General features: G+C 42.1%; 1 protein-coding gene across 1 annotated transcript; it reads left to right on the top strand.

The window, feature by feature from the left end:
- The first annotated feature begins 3,022 nt into the window (after window positions 1-3,022).
- Window positions 3,023-19,080, top strand: galnt6 (UDP-N-acetyl-alpha-D-galactosamine:polypeptide N-acetylgalactosaminyltransferase 6 (GalNAc-T6)). Its single transcript, XM_036534343.1, has 13 exons — window positions 3,023-3,178; window positions 3,467-3,652; window positions 5,812-5,923; window positions 7,170-7,658; window positions 8,002-8,174; window positions 10,137-10,286; window positions 10,980-11,214; window positions 14,337-14,454; window positions 14,797-14,997; window positions 15,627-15,758; window positions 16,446-16,547; window positions 17,492-17,650; window positions 18,048-19,080. Exons 4-13 carry the CDS (start codon window positions 7,177-7,179, stop codon window positions 18,159-18,161), a joined length of 1,866 nt encoding a protein of 621 aa, XP_036390236.1. The 5' UTR covers window positions 3,023-3,178; window positions 3,467-3,652; window positions 5,812-5,923; window positions 7,170-7,176; the 3' UTR covers window positions 18,162-19,080.
- Window positions 19,081-19,437: the final 357 nt, after the last annotated feature.

Here is a 19,437-nt window from a genome sequence, read left to right as displayed (position 1 = left end):
TTTTCTCAATCTGGATGAACTGAGACCTTGTTTTTCATGTGACGTTAAGGAGACCAATGAAATCAAATGTCTGATTCTGATTTTTGTTGTTTCAACATAACAATGAGGAGAAACAGAGCTGGAGGCCCTGTTGACATACCTAGATTTGGAATTCTGTGCTCCCTGGGTCCCTTTCGAAGACCTAGCCTGGAGGACACACTGGGGGGGGGGGCGTCGTCATGTGCTTGGTTTGTACGGACTGTGCACTACTTTCACTGTCTTTCTAAAACTGTTTTTTGGTACAAGACAAAAGCAAACAAACACACTTATGAAATGGAAGACAAGCTATGGCATTGGATACTGGGGTACTAGACCATCAATGTTGAAGAAAGTGATTAAGAAAGTGATTTTTTAAAGAATACATTGTGTGTGTGTGTGTGTGTATGCGTGTATATACACGTTTGTATTGTGTATGCATTTGTGTGACTGTGTATTCATGTATGTGTGTGTCCAATTTGTATATGTATGTATGTCTGACAAAGAGCATGTGTGCATATGTGTGGTGGGGGCAGTATGTGTGTTTCTATATCTACATGTGTGTATTTGCACGCACAAGTGTGTGTGTGTGTATGTGTGTTTGTGTATGTACTATGACTGAAAACTGTGCTTTAGATTCTCTTCAAGGGGCATAACCTTTCACTGTGAGGTTTATGTAATATTACAAATTACTTTCTTGCCAAATTAACTGTTCCAAAGCATGTCTGATTGTGGTCTCCTGTTTTACGTTTGTGTGTTTGTTTATGGTTTCAACATTGCTTGTTTTTTTAATCACCTCTTATTAATCTTTTTTATTTTATGTTATGCAAATGATTATAATGATTCCATTACAACCTTAAGAATCAAAGGACTGAGTACTTGCTTGGAGCCATGTTACATGACAGAAGCACAAGCTTGTTTGAAGCAAATCATCTGCAATCAGTATAAAGGGCCAGCTCCTACTGAAATGTACAGTATTCCAGAAAGTGCCCATCAGTTTAACTGAACTTGGCCAGGAACTGTTATGAAGACACCAATAACATCAATAACACCAGAATAACTCATCTACTGAATGCCCTCAGAGTGTTACAGTGATCTGTGGCAGAATCTCTGCTCTGCAGTGCCCTGGTGACAGTAGGTTAACACTTAGTTTGTTTCCCTCTTGATGTCTTTTATGAATCTACTGCAACCTGAAATCTGTTAATATAGTAGTATTTATATAGTAGTAAAAGACAACCAGAAATATTAGCTATAATGAGACCACAGCAAACATTATCAGTATTTTGTGTTTTAATATGTCTGAAAATTATTTGCCTTAAAAGAAAAAAATTTGAATCCCTTAACAATGTTAAAGGTGCCTCACTGTTCCTTCTGGCGCTCTAACCCCCCTAATAAACAACTCGTGTAGTAAAACATCATTTTTTTAATTTACATTTGAATTGTGAGTAACTGATGAAAACATAAACAACTCCATTTCACCAGTACAAAGTGTGTGAAAGCAAGTCATTGCAGTTCTTATTCACTTTGGCCTGTCTTCTTTCGACTTTTTAACCCACATCCCTCCCTGTAATGGGTATTGTAATTGGTTGACATCTGTCTTATCAGCTGCTTATGTTCCTTTCATTTATGTCAGATGGTTATCTGTTAGTCTAATCTATTAGGTAATCTATTAGTGCGGCTATGTGGGAGGGGCTTAGGGAGGAAGCTGATTGACTGTGTGGGGATTGTGGGTAAATTGTTTTCTGCTCGAACTGAGAAGCTTTTGACTGTGACAATAATGCAGTGGTGGTATGTTGAGAGGGGTATGGCTTTTATATTCCAATAAATTCTACAGTTACATGGAAATGATTTATTATATGAAGAAAAAACACTGAAAAAGGAACACTTTCTCTTGGAAAATAATAAATGGCTGTTTAATTTTGTCTCCTTTTCCCCTCTGCTTTGAATGGATGTTGCATTTTACACTTTGTTGATGGAACCTTTTCCTAATCACCTACAAACTAGTATTACAGTATCAGAAAAAGTAGATTCTCTCAACGGTAGTACTTTTGTGTAACCACTCAGTCACATCTACCTGCATCATGTTATATATTTGCTGAATAGATTCCCTTATCCATTGCAAATAGAGAATATACAGCTTACATATGTATTCATTTATTTATGTGTTGTATTGTCTATTCATTTAGCTGAAAGGTGGTTCAGGTGAAGTGCCTTGCCCACGGGTACTAATTCAGTTCCCTTGGTTGTTACACCACACTGATGCCCATTGAATTAGTAATACAAGCTCAAAAGGAATATGTGACCCATTTATCAAGTTAATATCCAGTCAATTATCTCCTGCCAGTATTTTCTGTGAGTGCCTGCTTTGTGAAAGAGAGGATGGGCTTGTTCTTTTGGGGGCAGCCAATGCTACACAGTGGCAGCGAGGAGTCACAGATCTCACCTATCTTACTATCAGCTCATCAAGGAATTAGCGTTTTGTCAAAAGATCTAGAAAATGTTGTTCTTAGCAAGAGACATCTACCATATTTATAGTTTTAGTTGTTAGATGTTGATTTTTCTGTTCCATATTGTTGAAAAATAACTGGTGGCTTTTATTTGTCATACCAGAGAACACAGATGTGTTTTCAGATGGCAAGAATGTTGTTTTCCCCTCCGATTAATTCTTACCACCGTACTCACTTGGGTCAGCAAAAAATAATTTTCTAATCCGTAGGCTTCCCTCTGTGAAAAGCAAACTTACCACGACCTTATTGTACACCTAGAGGGCAGTGTAACATTACTGAAAAACCGCTGTTAGTGCTCAAAACTAACTAGATATTTTTGCCAGCTGTCCCCTGTCCTATATGACCGCAGTCCATCAACCGCGAACAGCAATCAGTCACGATAATCGTGGTCATAATTAGCCTATCTTCTGACCTGGGCATAAAGACAAAGTTAACTGCTGTCGACATGATGGGACTCCTCCGAAGAATTCTATAAGGTGAAAATGCGAACACCTTGTAACCAAGATTTCCCTTGTAGAGTGTAATCAGACACGTGTGCACCGGAACCTTTTGGCTTGGGCCTTTCTCAAATTCTGAATAAATCTGTATACGATTACGAGACGGCGACATTGGAGAGCATTGAATTCTTTCCGCATGCATTATTGATATCTGTTGAGGTAAGAGCCATGTTAAATATTCTGTACCCTATTTTGAACTTTAATTAAGTCACGAGTGAGGTGTGGTATCGATTAAAATCATTTAAAAGAGAGAAAAGTGAATGTAAGCACAAATTTGAAGCAAACTTCGAGTTACTTGTGTCTATATAGAAACCAGATAAATTCCAGGAAAACAAAGTATCCTCCCGAAACGCAGCCTGACGCTGCAATGTGCAAACGCATCGGCTGTAGGACCCGGAAGCCGGTGGAGTTAATCATTATAACCAATTGCACCTGTTGCATTCAAAGGGAAGCCGGGAGGGCAGCGTTGCTGGGGGCGGCCGGGTTTCACTGCCCGGGGTAAATTCAGCACTACGAGAAACGCGAAGCCAGGACATCATTCACTTCCACACCTGTATATCAGCAAGAGTCACAGATGTGTTCATAAGGGGTACGTTCGGGCAAGAGAAAGTACACGGAGCAGCCACCTTACAGGTAAGTCTGTGAAAGTTGTCAAGAGACACACACGCTGGAGTTGTTACGATGTCGATTTTCTACTTGATGTCTTGCTTCCGTGTCCGTACTCTGGTCGCGGACTTTCTTTTTAAAGGCATAACATGGCCAGTTGTGCTAAATAACCGACTGTACAGTACTGTGTATAGCAATTAATAAAAACGTCAGTGTCAGATAGTCACCGAATTAATTTTAATCAGTGAAGACTGGTCACTAGTGACCCTTAACTGACGTTCGGCTAAGACATTTCATGTTGTGTACGATTAGACTATGCCAGGAGTGGTCCATACATAAGCAAGTGACTTCTGTCGAACGTTGACTCTATTCCAGTAATGGGACTTTTGACAGTGGTGTATGTGGATGTGTGAGTTGTGGAAACGAATGCGGAACACTTCCTTGTATTTAGTCAAATGAATAACTCTTTCCTGTGGCTGCTTCAGTAGATCACATATGCATCATATGAATACATTATAGTTTGCGTCACTTCAAAAAAAAGAGAATGATAACTTATCTTTCAAAGATTACGCAATGGTGCCACGGCTCTCGTAAGAATAGTCGGTGTAAAACAAAGCTCTGGCACTTAATTAAAAACTGCAAAGTATCTGTACCCTAATAACATTTCTTGCTGTATATAAGACTTCGATTCCCCATAGAACATGATTAGGGGCAACCCACCCCTCAGTCGGAAACGTTCGAGACACATCTATCGCGGAAGTCTTAGTATTCAGAACGTGATCTGAACAGCGATGCTTTCCTATAGAACTTTGTGTTAGAGTATCTACACAAAATGCCAAACATAAAAAGAGCTCAAAATCATCTCTATTCTAACTAAAATAATGCCACCCCTTAGAGCAACTTGGTAAATGTAAGCCTGTAAAATCAGTAAGATCGGCTAAGTGTCGATGCTGATTTACTTTGTCTACTTGGGCTGTAATGCTGTGCAGGTTTTCGTTCCTAAAATCTGAGGAATTCGATTTACAGACTGAATGTTGAGGAGGATATTTTTGTGCCTGCAGGACATTTATTGCGATGGTGGTGCATTATTTAGGATGGTGCTGTGATTGAGTCCCTTCAAGGGCAGATAAGTGGACAGCATGGTGTAGAGGCAGTTAGAAGTTATCATAGAAAAAAAGAATAGTGTGTCCACTTTAAAGGGTGACCTGAAGGTGCTATGCAGGGTATCCAGTGGAGCTGGTGTGGGGGGAATGTTCTTGCCTTGGGTGACTGTTAGGAGATTACACATGTCAGGAGATCCTTAGACATAGGGAAACAAGTAGGAACTGACCAAGGAAGAGATTCAAACTGCCCTCAAGATTTACAGGGTGCACTTCTCCCTGCCAAAGTGACATTTTCAAGAGCTCAGAGTGTGTTATTTCGCTAGCATTAATAAGTAAGAAAATCATTTCATTAATAAGTAAGAAATTCAATAATTGGAATTGGAATTCAGTAATTGGAATTACAGGGAAGGGGAAATGTCATTTGTGGTGATGATGTCTCAATTCTCAATTCTGAATTGCTGCATAAGCTGGCATTCGATATCGATTTCAAGTCCTTTGGAAGGAGAGGTGAATTGCTTCCTGGCTGTAGAGGCGAGTGTTTATGCTTGGTCCTCCCTCTACATTTAAGCCATACATTTGACATGTTCTGTGTGGTCAGCAGTGTGGCAGCACATGGGTGTCACAGTACTCTGCTGTTTATACAGGGTATGTCTTGTTATTCATTAATAACTGTGAGTGGCTGTATGGGCTGCCACTGGAAGGTCAGCTGTGGTTGTGTATATCTTGCAAGGTGGTGACTGGAGCAGGTGGTCAAAGGTGTGGCTTTTCAGCAGCTCTGTTTGCTCTGTCTGTGTTATGTGCATGCCAAGCACTTTGTAGAAACTACAAATCCAGAATAAGACTTTGCTGAAAGTGTGTGGGGGAGAGGTGAGGACCTACAACGCAGGTACTTGAAATCACTGAATTGGCTGGTTTTCTTCTCAGATGTGCATTTTAGACAGTACATGGGAGGCCAGGCTACAAGACAAAACAGTTTGCCATATTTGTGTTTTTTTTTTTTTAGCTTTACTGGAGGTACACACTATTGTGAAGAGCAAAGTGCATTCCTGTTAAATCTAACTTCTTTTTAATTTGTGTTCTCAGTAAGGGTGAATGAAAGCATCAGTCAGCCACTAGTTAACACCACTGTGACATCACTAATCAGTTGAAGAACTGCTGGCTTTCTTGAAGAACGTGAAGTACCAATTGCCTTCAGGTATTTTTGTATTGTATTGCATTGTTGTGGTTACTGCTGGCATACATGCATTACTGAACTTGCTGAACAATATTAGTAAGATGCTGTATTGTATTTCCTACTGTAAATTCAGAGTCAAGGGCTTCTGTTAAAATGGTATTACAGACATTAAAACGCAACATTTTGACACGCCAGCATAATCGGAAAAAGGACACACTGTTTAAAAGTCAAAATGTAAATGACACTCCCAATGCATAGTAGTTTGAGTCATACCAGGTTTTTTTTTAGAAGTTTAATGTACTGTTAGCATACTGTTAGTGAACTGGTAGCTTCCTATTAGCACACTGGTACATGCACTTTATTAGGAACACTATACTAATACTGGGTAGGGCCTCCCTTTGCTCTCAAAACAGCCTCAATTCTTCATGGCATGGATTCCACAAGATGTTTGAAACATTCCTTTGAGATTCTGTTCCATGTTGACATGAATGCATCATGCAATTTCTGCAGATTTGCCAGCTGCACGTTCATGCTGCAAATTCTATCACATCCCAAAGGTGTTCTATTGGATTCAGATCCGGTGACTGGGAAGGCCACTGAAGAACATTGTATTCATTTTCATGTTCATGAAACCAGTTTGAGACGACTTTTGCTTTGTGACATGGTGCATTATCATGCTGGAAGTAGCCATGAGAAGATGGGTAAATTGTGGCCATGAAAGGATGCACATGGTCAGCAACAATACTCAAATAGGCTGTGGCATTCAAGCAATGATTGATTGGTATTAATGGGCCCAAAGTGTGTCAAGAAAACATTCCCCACACCATTACACCACCGCCCCAGCCCCCCGCCTCAAACCAGCCGGTCTGGCACCAACAATCATGCCACGGTCGAAATCACTGTGATCACATATTTTCCCCATTCTGATGGTTGATGTGAACATTAACTGAAGCTCCTGACCCATATCTGCATGATTTTATGCATTGCACTGCTGCCACATGATTGGCTGATTAGATAATCATTACATGAATATGTAGGTGTACAGGTGTTACTAATAAAGTGCTCAGTGAGTGCACTAATAATGAACTGCTAACTTAATGATGTTAGAGTTGGATCTGCCTACTTGTGATTTGCTAACCTGATTCTTATAAAGCTTGGAATGGCTCCAGCTGCTATGCCTTTGGGGTACCATTGCCGTCCTTGGGTGTCTGGAAAAATAAGAGGGTACTATTCCACCCTATTTTCTCTGCTATGTTCTGTACACCAGCCCACAGATGCGACTGTTCCCACGCCGTCGCTTGTCCCCGCTCAAGTTGGCGGTGCTGGGGGGCACGCTGTTCATGGTGGTGCTGGTGGTGCTGCAGCGAGATGTGGGAGGTGGGCCGTCTCCTGACCCCTGGTTCCAGGAGCTGGTCAACAAGAAGGAGCAGGTGATGGATGTGGTCAGAGGCGCAGTCAACAACCTTGGCTTCCAGATCGGAGCACCAGACCCTGTGCCTGTCCAGCAGCAGGTCACCCCAGACGGCCACTGCCCCCCTGGCTTCTACAGTCAAGCTGAGCTCAAGCCCCTGCTGGAGCGGCCTCCCCAGGACCCTCAGGCCCAGGGTGCTGATGGAAGGGCCTTCCACATGGAGAAGCTCTCCCCAGAGGAGGAGAAGGAGAAGGAGGAGGGCATGACTCGCCACTGCTTTAACCAGTTTGCCAGCGACCACATATCTCTGCACCGTAGCCTGGGGGAAGACACACGGCCTCCAGAGTGAGTGCAAAGCCTGGGACTGTCCTAGAATCCAAATTTGAGTATCATTAAAAACTAGAATTAACTGCCCAGGAAAAGGACACTTGGTGATTCTGAGGCCCTATTGCCACATTGAAGCTCACGTGTTTTTGAGTGTTTTGTTATATTAACTGAATGGTTGGGCACAGATCAGATGAAAACTGCACACACCTGCTGGCATGTTGAGTTCTAGACTGTTTCTGAAGGTTTTTGTGCAATTATAGCCAAGCTATGCACATGCCCCACAGGAACAAAGGTGTAGTTTCATGGTCTGGTCATACTCAGATGCTCAGAGAGCTGACAGGTGTGGTGTGTATGTCGACAGGTGTGTGGAGCGCAAGTTTCGCCGCTGCCCGCCTCTGCCCAGCACCAGCGTGATCATTGTTTTCCACAATGAGGCATGGTCCACGCTACTGCGTACCGTCTACAGCGTCCTGCACACAGCCCCTGCCTCCCTGCTCACAGACATCATCCTGGTGGATGACGCAAGCACTGCAGGTAGGCATGTCTCAGAGCTACGTGGAGAGTTGTCTGTGTCTTTCACTCTGACTATACATATGGATCTCCCCAAAGCCAGAGTTTTTTTTTGTTAAAGTGAATATTAAACAAAATATTATTTCTTTGTTGTTGACCAAAAATTTTAGCAAATATTGCACAAATACTATCTATAGATTCAGTTACGCATTTTTAGTTATCTTGGTCACAGACAGACAGACAGGTTGGCAGTTAGGAATACGCATTCTCTGCTCCACTCCACTTTTACTGGAGGTAATAAAAAATTATCATTCAAAATGGGGAAGTGATTTGAGACAGAAGATTATATTCTGAACCTAACTTGTAATAGGAGTAATTCTATCATAACCAGCACTATGTAACGCATTCGCTACGGATAGTTTACTAAAGACTGAACAGTGCTGTTTTAGGCACAGCTGCCCTTTGTGTCTAAGGCATTCCAACACATTCAAATGAAATCATAATAATTAGTTGCAGTGTCCATCAAACAGAGCAAATTATGCTTGAGCACATATTCTTTTCACAGTGCTTATCACATTAATTTAGGCCCATCAGACAAATGGTGGCCACAGAATGACACTTGCACTCAGTATGTAAATACAGAGTTTATATCCTGTTTTTACAGGATCCTGAGCACAGTGGAAAAGTGTCATGTGCACTTTGGGAATTTGACATTTGCGTGGCACTGCTTGGGCTCTTGTTTTGCACTATTTGCTTTAGCTTAAGTGTAAACAGCCCCAGTTGCCAGGTGGAGACACGCCCATGGGGATGCAAACTCTATTCAGCTGACAGGTCAGCTGCCTGTTACTGTGGCCACCTCACAGCTGGTGATGGCCCCACCCAGCAGAAACTCTCTCTGGGCTGAGTGTTACTCCCTGTGGAGGCCAGTGGGCTTCCAGTGGCTGCAGAAAAGGGACCAGTGCACTGTCTGAAATGACCAACGCTAAATACACTGCGCCTGCTGTGGTGGTTTCTGAATTTGTGACCTGAGGGTTGATTCCCAGGAGGGATTGCTTCAATAAATATTGAGCTGTTGAAATAGGTGATGTGTAAATTTTGAGCTGGATCCCTGTCACCTTGGATGAGCGTGGTTACGCAAAAATAATGCAAGTAATCAGAGTGAACATACAGTATCCAGTGCTGTAATTTCCTTTTAAATATACACTTCTCCCAATTAACACTTTATGACTATTTAATAGAATAATCTCACTAATCCGGGCTACCCATGTATCACCTTACAGCACCCAGTCACCTAAAGCACAAACGTTTGCCGTAACAGTCCCCTGACTGAGCTGAATGAACAATTTGAACAGAGAAAGCTAGTCTCTGCAGCCCCATCCCACTTCTGACACTGCATGGCTCCTCCCCCTTCTCTCTGTCGGTTATACCTCAAAGCCCTCTGTTATGCCCTGCTTCTGCTTCACTCTGACTGCTTGTATGTGTGCGCGCGTGTGAGAGAGAGAAAGCAAGGGAGTTGTGAGCAAATATCGCTGTGGTTTTTCTAAAATAAAACCCTGTTAACCAGCTGATGTTGCTGAGAAGTGGGCAGTTATTTAGCAGTTTGTATAGCTCATAAATTATGTTGTCAACAGCCTTCTCTCTGCAAACCAGTGTAATCATTAATGGTAACAAGCTTAAAAAGTGTGCAGGACTGGTTGATACTGTCAAATTTGACTCATCGCTTTCGGGTAGGTTAGCATTTTGAAAATCATTTAGTACTCTTACCAGTTGCACCAACAGCAGTACAGATGGTGTTCTCAGTGCTATATCAGAGTGCGTCGTCTTGGCAATAGTGGACCCCTCTTTAAACCAGGCCTTTGTTTGCTCTTGATAAACTGATTATCTAGTTCTGCTGTCTGGTTCTCGTTAATTACCAGCCACTTCTAAGAGAGATTGACACTATTTTCTGTTAATGTGGAGGATTGTGGTAATTGTCTGTTGTTCCAGATCATCTGAAGGGTCGCCTGGAGGAGTATGTGCGTGCACTGAAAGTGGTGCGGGTGGTGCGGCAGCCGCAGAGGAAGGGCCTGATCACAGCCAGGCTGCTGGGGGCCAGCGAGGCCCGCGGGGAGGTGCTGACCTTCTTAGATGCCCACTGTGAGTTTCCCAGCATGCCTCACTCTGTCACCCCAACAGTGGTTGTCCATGCTGAACCTGTTGCTTTAAAATGTACAATGGGTTGGCTCTATCACCTGATCTATGATGGGTTCAATGGGTTGGCTCTATCACCTGTTCATTTTAATTATCCTTACATGTTGTAGATGAGCAAATATTTGATTTGGTCATCAGGCTCGTGCCAGTAGTAAAACCCATTTTCCTGGTTTTTCCTGTGAAAATCAGAGGGAGCCCACCTGACATATGTCTCACACTGCCAGTACTAGGGTGAAGTAGCATGATGGACAGCATCTCTCTTTAACCTTACTCTGAAGTCCTCAGTCTAATTACAACAGACACAAGGGTACAGACACAACTCTAGTCTCTAGGGCAGCGTTTCCCAAACTTCTCCTGGAGTACCCCTTGTCCTGCATGTTTTAGATCTTTCCCTGCTTCTACACAGCTGATTTAAATGATCAGTTTGTTATTAAGCAGCTTCAGGAGTTCATAACGAGTTGATCATTTGAATCAGCTGTGCTGGAGCAAGGAGACGTCTAAAACATGCAGGACAAGGGGTCCTGCAGGAGAGGTTTGGGAAACGCTGCTCTAGGGCTCGATAGTGCCACCACATGATGCAGTATTAAAGGTAAGAATCAATTTCAGGAATGCTCTACATGTTTCTATGGTTTGATAAAGGTGAGTGTTTCCACGGCTGGCTGGAGCCCCTGCTTGCACGCATCGTGGAGGAGCCGACTGCGGTGGTGAGCCCCGAAATCACCACCATTGACCTCAACAACTTCCAGTTCAACAAGCCAGTGGCCACAGTACGTGCCCACAACCGTGGGAACTTTGACTGGAGCCTTACCTTTGGCTGGGAGAGCATCCCTGACCACGAGAGGCAAAGGAGAAAGGACGAGACATACCCTGTCAAGTGAGAACAAACTCCCACTCACGTATCACACACACACACACACACACACACACACACAGTCTACACACACACACTCTCTCTCCCTCTTTCTATACACACATATTCTCAAAACACATACCTCAGTATTGTCAGTCACATGCAGCTATGGTTGGATAGTGACCATGCTAAAAAAGTTGTTGCAGTGAGCTGTTTGTGAGACTGGGTGGAATATATGTAACTCCAGGTACATAGTCGTAGTAGTCACTGTAGCCAGGGAGTGGTTATATTATGTTTGACAAGTAGCTATGTTTACGAAGCAAATAAAGGAGAAATTCAGCTTGCACAATTGCAAATAAACAGTGCAACTTCTGGAAAATAGAAACTAAGTAAATATTATGAGACTGGGTATCAAGAACAGGTGCTTTAATGGCACCAGCATCAAACTGGGTGCTGGCTGCAATTACATGTCAGTTTTTTGTACTTCTAAAGGATACAATAATGTGAAAGTTACATGGTTACGGTATGTTACTGGTGTTGAGACCAATTATACATGTTTTTGCACAATTATATTTATTTCTAAGTTGGCTAACATTTACAACTGCTGTGATTCTTATTTACAACTAGAATCACTGGCTAGCTGCATAGCTCACCAAACCCTCCTAAAAATAACAATGGTGGTTGTCAAGTACACAAAATGAATGCATTTGAACACATTTCCTCATTTATAATTATCTTCAGAACACTAAGTGCAGGCAACAGTCACTTCTGATAGCTGCCCACAAGTTGGGATGTAGGCCCCCCTTTGACTTTGGCTTAGAAAGGGAAAATGATGAAAGAAATGACAGTGTGTAACAGGGGCTATGACCAAATTCATGGATATAGGGGCTTACGTCATTTCTCTACAGTGGAATTGCATGACCTAATGTTATGATAGAGTGCCTTTAAGATGAAACTATTTACCCCAAAGCCTAATGAGCAAAAGCAGCAGTGGCCTGGAGGCTGGACAAGCCTAACACAGAATCACTGCATCATGGTTAAACTTCATTTGGCCTTGCCTAATGACATGCAACATATGGGCTTTGTTGTTGTCTTTCAAGCCATTTCACTATTTTTTACATAAAGGAGATACCATTAACAGTACTGTCAAAGTACCATTATAGATGAGAAACAACATTATCCGAATGACACTAATAACTAGCAGTAAGTAAAGTAACTAGCAGTCCTACACATGGACATTGGAGGAAGAATTTTATTTTCTTTTTCATTCATACCAGAGTCTTTTCTGTGTGCTCTCTTGCTATCATGAGAGACAACTGGTGGAAAAGGGGTGGATATCTGATGTTCTTCCATAGCTAACTGCACCTCAAGACAAAGTAAAGAAGTATGGCTAATTTTTTAGTCAGACCCACATACACTTGGGCTGTCAGTTCACAGTTCATCTTGACTAATGGAAACAAGTCAATGCCTAAGCCCTTCCACACCCTCGCTCACTGTGTGCCGCACTCTGTCTCACCTCCTCTCTCACTCACAGGAATAAACTTGCTCACTTCCTCTGAACTGCTAGACCTTATACAGTCCAGTTGTACGTGTTGGTTTTAACTTCAGTGACATTTGTTTGACCTTAGAGGAAATGGTGGGTGCAAGATTGACTGACTGAAGATGCACTTTTGTAGGGGTATGTTGGATGTCTTAGGAGTACATCATTGTGAATGTCTCCGCATCCTTTTTGCAGGGCAACCCAGATGCGTGACTCATCAGCACTCACATTGGTCTGTCTTTGATGTTGCTAATAGACTGTGTGTGATGGCTGATGGCTTGAGAGTGTGGCAGTGATGGTAGATATCAGTGGTAGTGTTTGGGGGGAGGGGGTGTTCCAGTTGCTATGTTGCTGTGTTAAGAGTTGATGGGATGTTAGGCTTAGTTAATTAAAAGGTATTTATTAGTCTTTAATATTTTATATTTCATACTTATATGTATTATTTATTATTTATTATATGTATATGTATTATTCTTATGTTTGGCTCAACAATAAGAATAGCAACAATTTCAGTGTGAAGGATATACAAAAATAGGGTTTTTAGCCTGATGAAGTGAAAATTCCATGTAGAAGTTTACTGTACTGCCTTAGTTATGGAGCATATGAGTTAGCTCATATATACTGTAAGAATCTGCTAAGCTATTACCTTGAGAGCTAAGTAATTGTTTAAACTGAGAACTTGGAGGCACAAATCTTGGGTTTCCAAATATGGCAGTGACAAAGAGCTGTCCTCCCACGCATGCACTTTGTCTTTTTTGTTGTAATGTAACATGCTAACAATTAATTGCACATTCAATTTATACACAGATTTTTCAGTAGTACTGCAGGTATTTTAATTTCCTGTCTGACGCTTTTATAAACACATTTTTTTTAAATGCTGCTTCTTTTTTCTATCCTCAAATGAAAAATGATCTTAGGCAGTACAAAACACACTCTATTAGTTGCAGTACCTTCCATGATGACTCCAGCCCCTGCACAGAAAGGGTCATATTTCAAAAAGTATAAGAGATTGTATGCCATTTACCCTAGTCATCTAATCATCTACAAAATAATATGTGTAATAAAGAGCAAATCAAATTATTTTGTTTAAATGTTTTTTAATATTCATATTTTGCACAGTTAATAATATACATACATTTTCAACAAGCACCAAATATGTTTTACAACATAAAATGAGGTTGATTATCATGCCATGATTGTGTCTAGCATGTATAGATGAAAAGTTACATTACTTTTAGGTAGTCTGGGTAGGCACAAAAATTCATAAATATTCTACTTCAGTCAATCATATCTCAACAACTGTATTACATACAGTACAAATGAAGAAATTTTGCCAGCCTTCCTTTGTGTTGATCTCACATGGAATGATTTAATTGCTAGTCCTCACAACCATCCACAAGCCACCAAGCCACCTTGGCATACTCCACCTGGCTTATCTCAGGACTCAGGAGGAAGAGACCCAGTATCTTGTTACAGTGTTCTCTGTAGTAACAAGACTATCCAGGTATGGTGGTGACAGTAGTAGGGTGTGTGCTTGTGATTGTGTTGTAATGTATTTAGCTTGTGACTTGGTGTAGTGATGTCTCTTGTGAATTACTTTCCCCAGAACTCCCACCTTTGCCGGAGGTCTGTTCTCCATCTCCAAGTCGTACTTTGAGAAAATCGGCACCTATGATGACAAGATGGAAATCTGGGGAGGGGAGAACATAGAGATGTCCTTCAGGGTGAGTCTGTGTACTCCATTACAGTAGTCAAGACTCCGTCCAGAAGAAGACCCCATCCAGATCCACTTTCTTCCAAATATATTATTCAGTACTTGTTAGGTCTAGAATTGTTAAAGCACCTACTTACTGTGGGTAGAGGAAAGCAGTACATTAAATTAAAGATGAGTGAAAGTAGTACTGTCACAGAGAGACTCCTTGGTGTTTTGTAAATAGAAACAAGGAAATCAGAAGTGGTCTGATGGAAGCTGCTTCCCTTAACTGCTTGTGGTGACCCACTGGCTATTGTGGGGCAGTGCAATGCATTTTGAATGTGCGGCCATAACCCCATGCCATCCTGTGTAGGTGTGGCAGTGTGGGGGACAGCTGGAGATCATCCCGTGCTCTGTAGTCGGACATGTCTTCCGCACCAAGAGCCCCCACACCTTCCCCAAAGGCACTGAGGTAATCACCCGCAACCAGGTGCGCCTGGCAGAGGTTTGGATGGACGACTACAAGAAGATCTTTTACCGGAGGAACCAGAATGCTGCCAACATGGCCAGAGAGGTGAGAGTATGCTCCAGCACTCCGACCCCAGAAGCAGGATTCAAGGATGGGGTGTTCCCACTCTGTTCTGGAAGAGCCATGTGTGCATGTGTATGGGTTTGACTTTGTGATTGTTTTGAACGTGTGTGTGTGTGTGTATACTTGTGGATGAGATGGGGGAAACAATTTTTTGAATGTGAAACCTGAGTGTAATTTAATGATGCACTCAATAGTTGACTACAGTAAAAATGCAAAAAAGACCAAACCGTTGCACTAATGAAATCATTAAGAGCAGAGATTGAAGACAAAAAACATCCACACACATATACACATACACTTCCCACCACTAGTTTATCACCTGTATTTTATAGTGTGAAGCTGAACGTAGGACACAGAGCACATGGAGCAAAGCATTCAGAACTGAGCTTTGCATTTAGGCTGTTTGAAAGGCATGTTGTGATAATGGGCAAGTTGCGGTTAGTGTCTTCATCAGTTATTTTGCTCAGGAAAATCTAGTTCCACAGATGGTTTTAGTACTGTAGTGGAGTAGAATCTCTGAAGTGACGTCACTCAGACGTCACAGTAGAAAGTTGGTCATCGCTCCCTGACATCTCACCCAGACTGCTTTTCACCCTCTGCTCTGCCTGCAGAACAAGTATGGTGACATATCTGAGCGCCTGAGACTAAGGGAGAGGCTACACTGCAAGAACTTCACCTGGTACTTGGAGAATGTCTACCCAGAAGCATTTGTTCCTGACCTCACCCCTGTCAAGTATGGAGCGGTAAGACCAGCCTGCCTACCTGCAGTCACACAGTCATGCACAATGTACTCTGAGAATCAACATGGAGACTTACAGTACCCAGAGCTAGCTGGACCTCAAGAGCATACAGTTTACAATCTGTATTTTTACAGAGTTGGGGTGGCTTTCTGGCCAGTTACCAAAAATGTAACAGAAATAACATGTATCATTCTTTAATCATAGTTTATTTAATGGATGCTCTCAACCCCCACCCACTCGCAAGGCCATCATGGCAAGTTACAGTAAACGCACACCACAAGAGGCACAAGGACAACAAGGCCATAGCTGCAGGACAGCCAGAAGCCAGCTGCAGAATCCATTCATTACTACTTGCTTTCACCACATAGAGCCTAATAATTAAGAGCAACTTAACTTGATATCATCACAGCATTCTTATTAACTTTGTATGACTGACTCGCTATTTGAAATAATTCATTCAAATATCAGTGCTTGCATTGTTACAGCGACTCTGATTCACTAGTGAATGAGGCACCTTCTGGAAAATAATTGACTAAATCTATTAGCTGGCTCATGCTGTCTTTAGTTTATGAGTGCCTGTGTGCTGGGGGACGGACTTCGCTAGCTTGTTGCTGTCTCATTCTCAGATGCTTTGCGTGGGACCCACGATGTGGCGTCCATCATATGAATGTGAGCTTTGTCTCCACACAGATCAAGAACTCTGGCTCTCAGACTTGTCTGGATGTGGGAGAGAACAATTCAGGAGGGAAGCCCATGATCATGTATCCATGCCACAACATGGGCGGAAACCAGGTATCCCAGACTGTGTGTGCTGCTGAGAATGACCATGGCTGGTCCTTTGGTGGATATAGTAATGCATTGTTTGACTGAAAAAATATTGCTGCAGTGATCTAACAATAGTTGTTGTTGAAGCATTCCCATCAGTGTAAGTATTGGTGGTGCAAAGGAGATTCTAGTACCATCACACCATCTCCTTTGGTGATTTTTTTTTTGTTTTGTACCCAAATTAAATCACCATTTTCTAACAACAAATGACATAAATACCCTATGCTTGTATTTTAGCCCTTGTTCTGAAGTGGAAAGTGTTTCAGGTGCACACTCATTTAGACACACTGCATCCAGACAAAGAAGAATGTGTTGCCTCTGCATCAGTACATTCATTCATTCAGTCAATTTATTCAGCCAGGATATTCTTCTTTGCAAAGGTATTACTGCTTTCCATACATCCTTGGATCCATACAAAGAGGAACATTAAGAGTACCAGTACCAGGTCATGAGGAAAACTGGTTTCCTGTAGTTCAGCACTTTCCCTCCATGTCCCTAGATCCTGTGGTAGTGCCCCTGTGTTGTGACACTGGGGGGCAATAGAAGAGTTTTCTTGTCAGTTCAAGCCAGCTCTCTTACCCCTCTCTCCATCCTCCATAGTAAATTTCCACTTGACTGAGAATGAAGTTTCTTGAAAATGATCACGCATAGCAAGCAGCTGCCTTCTGTAACAATACCACTACTTCCTTCTGTGATAACTGATTGTACAGTACATAACCACAAAGTTGGTTGTGACAGTTTAGTAACTATTTCATTCCAAGTTTATTTAATAGGTCTCTGCAACACTAAAAACATAAGGGCTATCTTGAACACAGAGATCATGTTCTGATAGATCAGGCTCTGGCAGCTGTTTGCTTATTAGCCAGTCTTGGGGCATTATAGGTGGGTTTTGTGCTTTTGTCCCTCTGCAGTATTTTGAGTACACATCTCACCAGGAGCTGCGGCACAATATCGGGAAGCAGTTGTGTCTGCAGGCAATGGCTGAGCCACAGCCTGTTCAGGTGGAAATGTGCCAGCTAAAAGGACGTGGAACATCAGTGGACCCCAGTCAAATATGGGAGTTCACCACGGTAAAACTGCCTTCAAAGTGTGCTTCTGTGCATGGGAACAGGCCAGAACCAAAAAAACGACAGAATGTTTGTTACATGTGCCCATATCAGCAAACCCCAGTTTAGCATGTTGTAACTTACTTGCTTGGCAGACATAGACGTACATTTTACATATTGCATACACTTGAACTACTGTATACTTAGGGAGGCAATAAAGTCATTCACCTGCCTCAAGGGTACAATGGCTGGAGCCCCACCTGGGAATCTCACAGACCTCAGCTTTTAAGCTGATCTCCCACACCATTGCACCACGCTCACTTCCCACTTAGCTTGAGAACGTAGTGTAGTGTTTTGGTGTTTTGTAATGTGTTAACAGTGAATGATACTCTCTGTGATCTGTTCCTGTGACCGTTTGTAGACACAGCTCTTGAGGAACCCACCCTCTGGCAAGTGCCTGTCCCTTAGAGGAGGCCAAGTAGTGATGAGTGCTTGTGACCCAGCTGACTACAACCAGCACTGGGCCTTCAGCTGACATCTCTGGCGGGGCAGCCAGGAGAGACATAGCAAGAAGAGTCACTACCATTAAGACTATCTGCAGAACACACCAGAGCCTCTGGAAGCCAGTTGAAACTTCTGCAAATTACTGAAAAGAAGCTGCTTTGAGAGGACTTTCTGTATGTGTGTGTCTGCATCACATAGCTCTGTGAAGGAGTACTGGATCAATGACTGTTTTAAAATTATTTATGTTGGAAACTTGGGGGGTGCAAAGGGTGAAGAAAATCTACTTTGAACCAGATGGGAGGTGTAGACCATCCATGCTTCTTGGATGAGTACAAAGGGAACTATAAACAGCCCTTGGACTAAAATCTGATGCCTTTTACAGTCCATTTTTATATTGCCTCTTTGTGTTTGTGTCAAGTGTACATATACTTATGAAATGATGAATGCAAAAATGTACTTCTGAAATTATTTTTGCTGTGATTGAGTATCTTTTGAAAGCATTTTCATTTACATACCATGCCAGGAGAGCAAAAGTGTCAATCTGTAGATGGTTTTGCCATCTGCGTTTTCATAGTCTGCAGTAGTTCTTAACCTAAACTATAGCTAGGGAGGGAATAAAAATAGTCCTTGTGCTGGATGTAGTTCCTTCTAAGAATTTAGTTCTGTTTTTTAGGCTGTTGCTTCACGTGTACATGACTGTGTGCATTAATGATTTACATAATAATTGAAGAATGATGAAAGAGTTTACTCTAGGAAAGCGCCTGAAGGTAAGAGGGATTTATGATTTCCATTCATGGCTGACATCATATCAAAGTACTGAAGCTGAGTTGAAGTGTTTATTTAAAACCCATTTTTTGAATTTAAGACTGGGTGGAGCCTGTCAGATACATCACTTACACATGCAATGTCATCTTCTATTTGCATAGAAATGGGTGGAACCAGCACTGAAATGAAAGAACAAGTTCGTTATTTAAAGCCGTGTGTGTGTGTGTGTGTGTTTCTTTCTTTCTTTCTTTTCAACCCAAGATGAATTGTGTGTGTAAGATAATTGCCATGAGAGCTCAGCTAGGACATGTGATTCTCTTTTCTCACAGTATGCACTCTTCTTCCATTTAAGGACCTCCTGTGACATGTTTGTACAATCCAAGTTGGGTTCATGCTGTTTGGAAAGAGAAGAGTAATATGTCCCTGTTATTGCAGACTAACAAGTCTGCAGTTGCAGATGCTGTGTAAATTCAATTAGTTTAATATCGGTCAAAGCTGTGGACTTAGTGAACAGGATAAAGCATAACGATTATGTTAACACT

This window comes from Megalops cyprinoides, chromosome 7 (assembly GCF_013368585.1).
Source record: "Megalops cyprinoides isolate fMegCyp1 chromosome 7, fMegCyp1.pri, whole genome shotgun sequence".
Lineage (NCBI taxonomy): Eukaryota > Metazoa > Chordata > Actinopteri > Elopiformes > Megalopidae > Megalops > Megalops cyprinoides.
This window is presented reverse-complemented; position numbering and strand designations above follow the sequence as displayed.

What these genes read in the sequence shown, in the direction of transcription:
- galnt6 (XM_036534343.1), top strand. Translation starts at nt 7,177, where the DNA reads ATGCGACTGTTCCCACGCCGTCGCTTGTCCCCGCTCAAGTTGGCGGTG. An exon ending in GAAGACACACGGCCTCCAGA is followed by an intron (nt 7,659 to 8,001) that starts GTGAGTGCAAAG and finishes GTATGTCGACAG; the next exon opens with GTGTGTGGAGCGCAAGTTTC. An exon ending in GGATGACGCAAGCACTGCAG is followed by an intron (nt 8,175 to 10,136) that starts GTAGGCATGTCT and finishes CTGTTGTTCCAG; the next exon opens with ATCATCTGAAGGGTCGCCTG.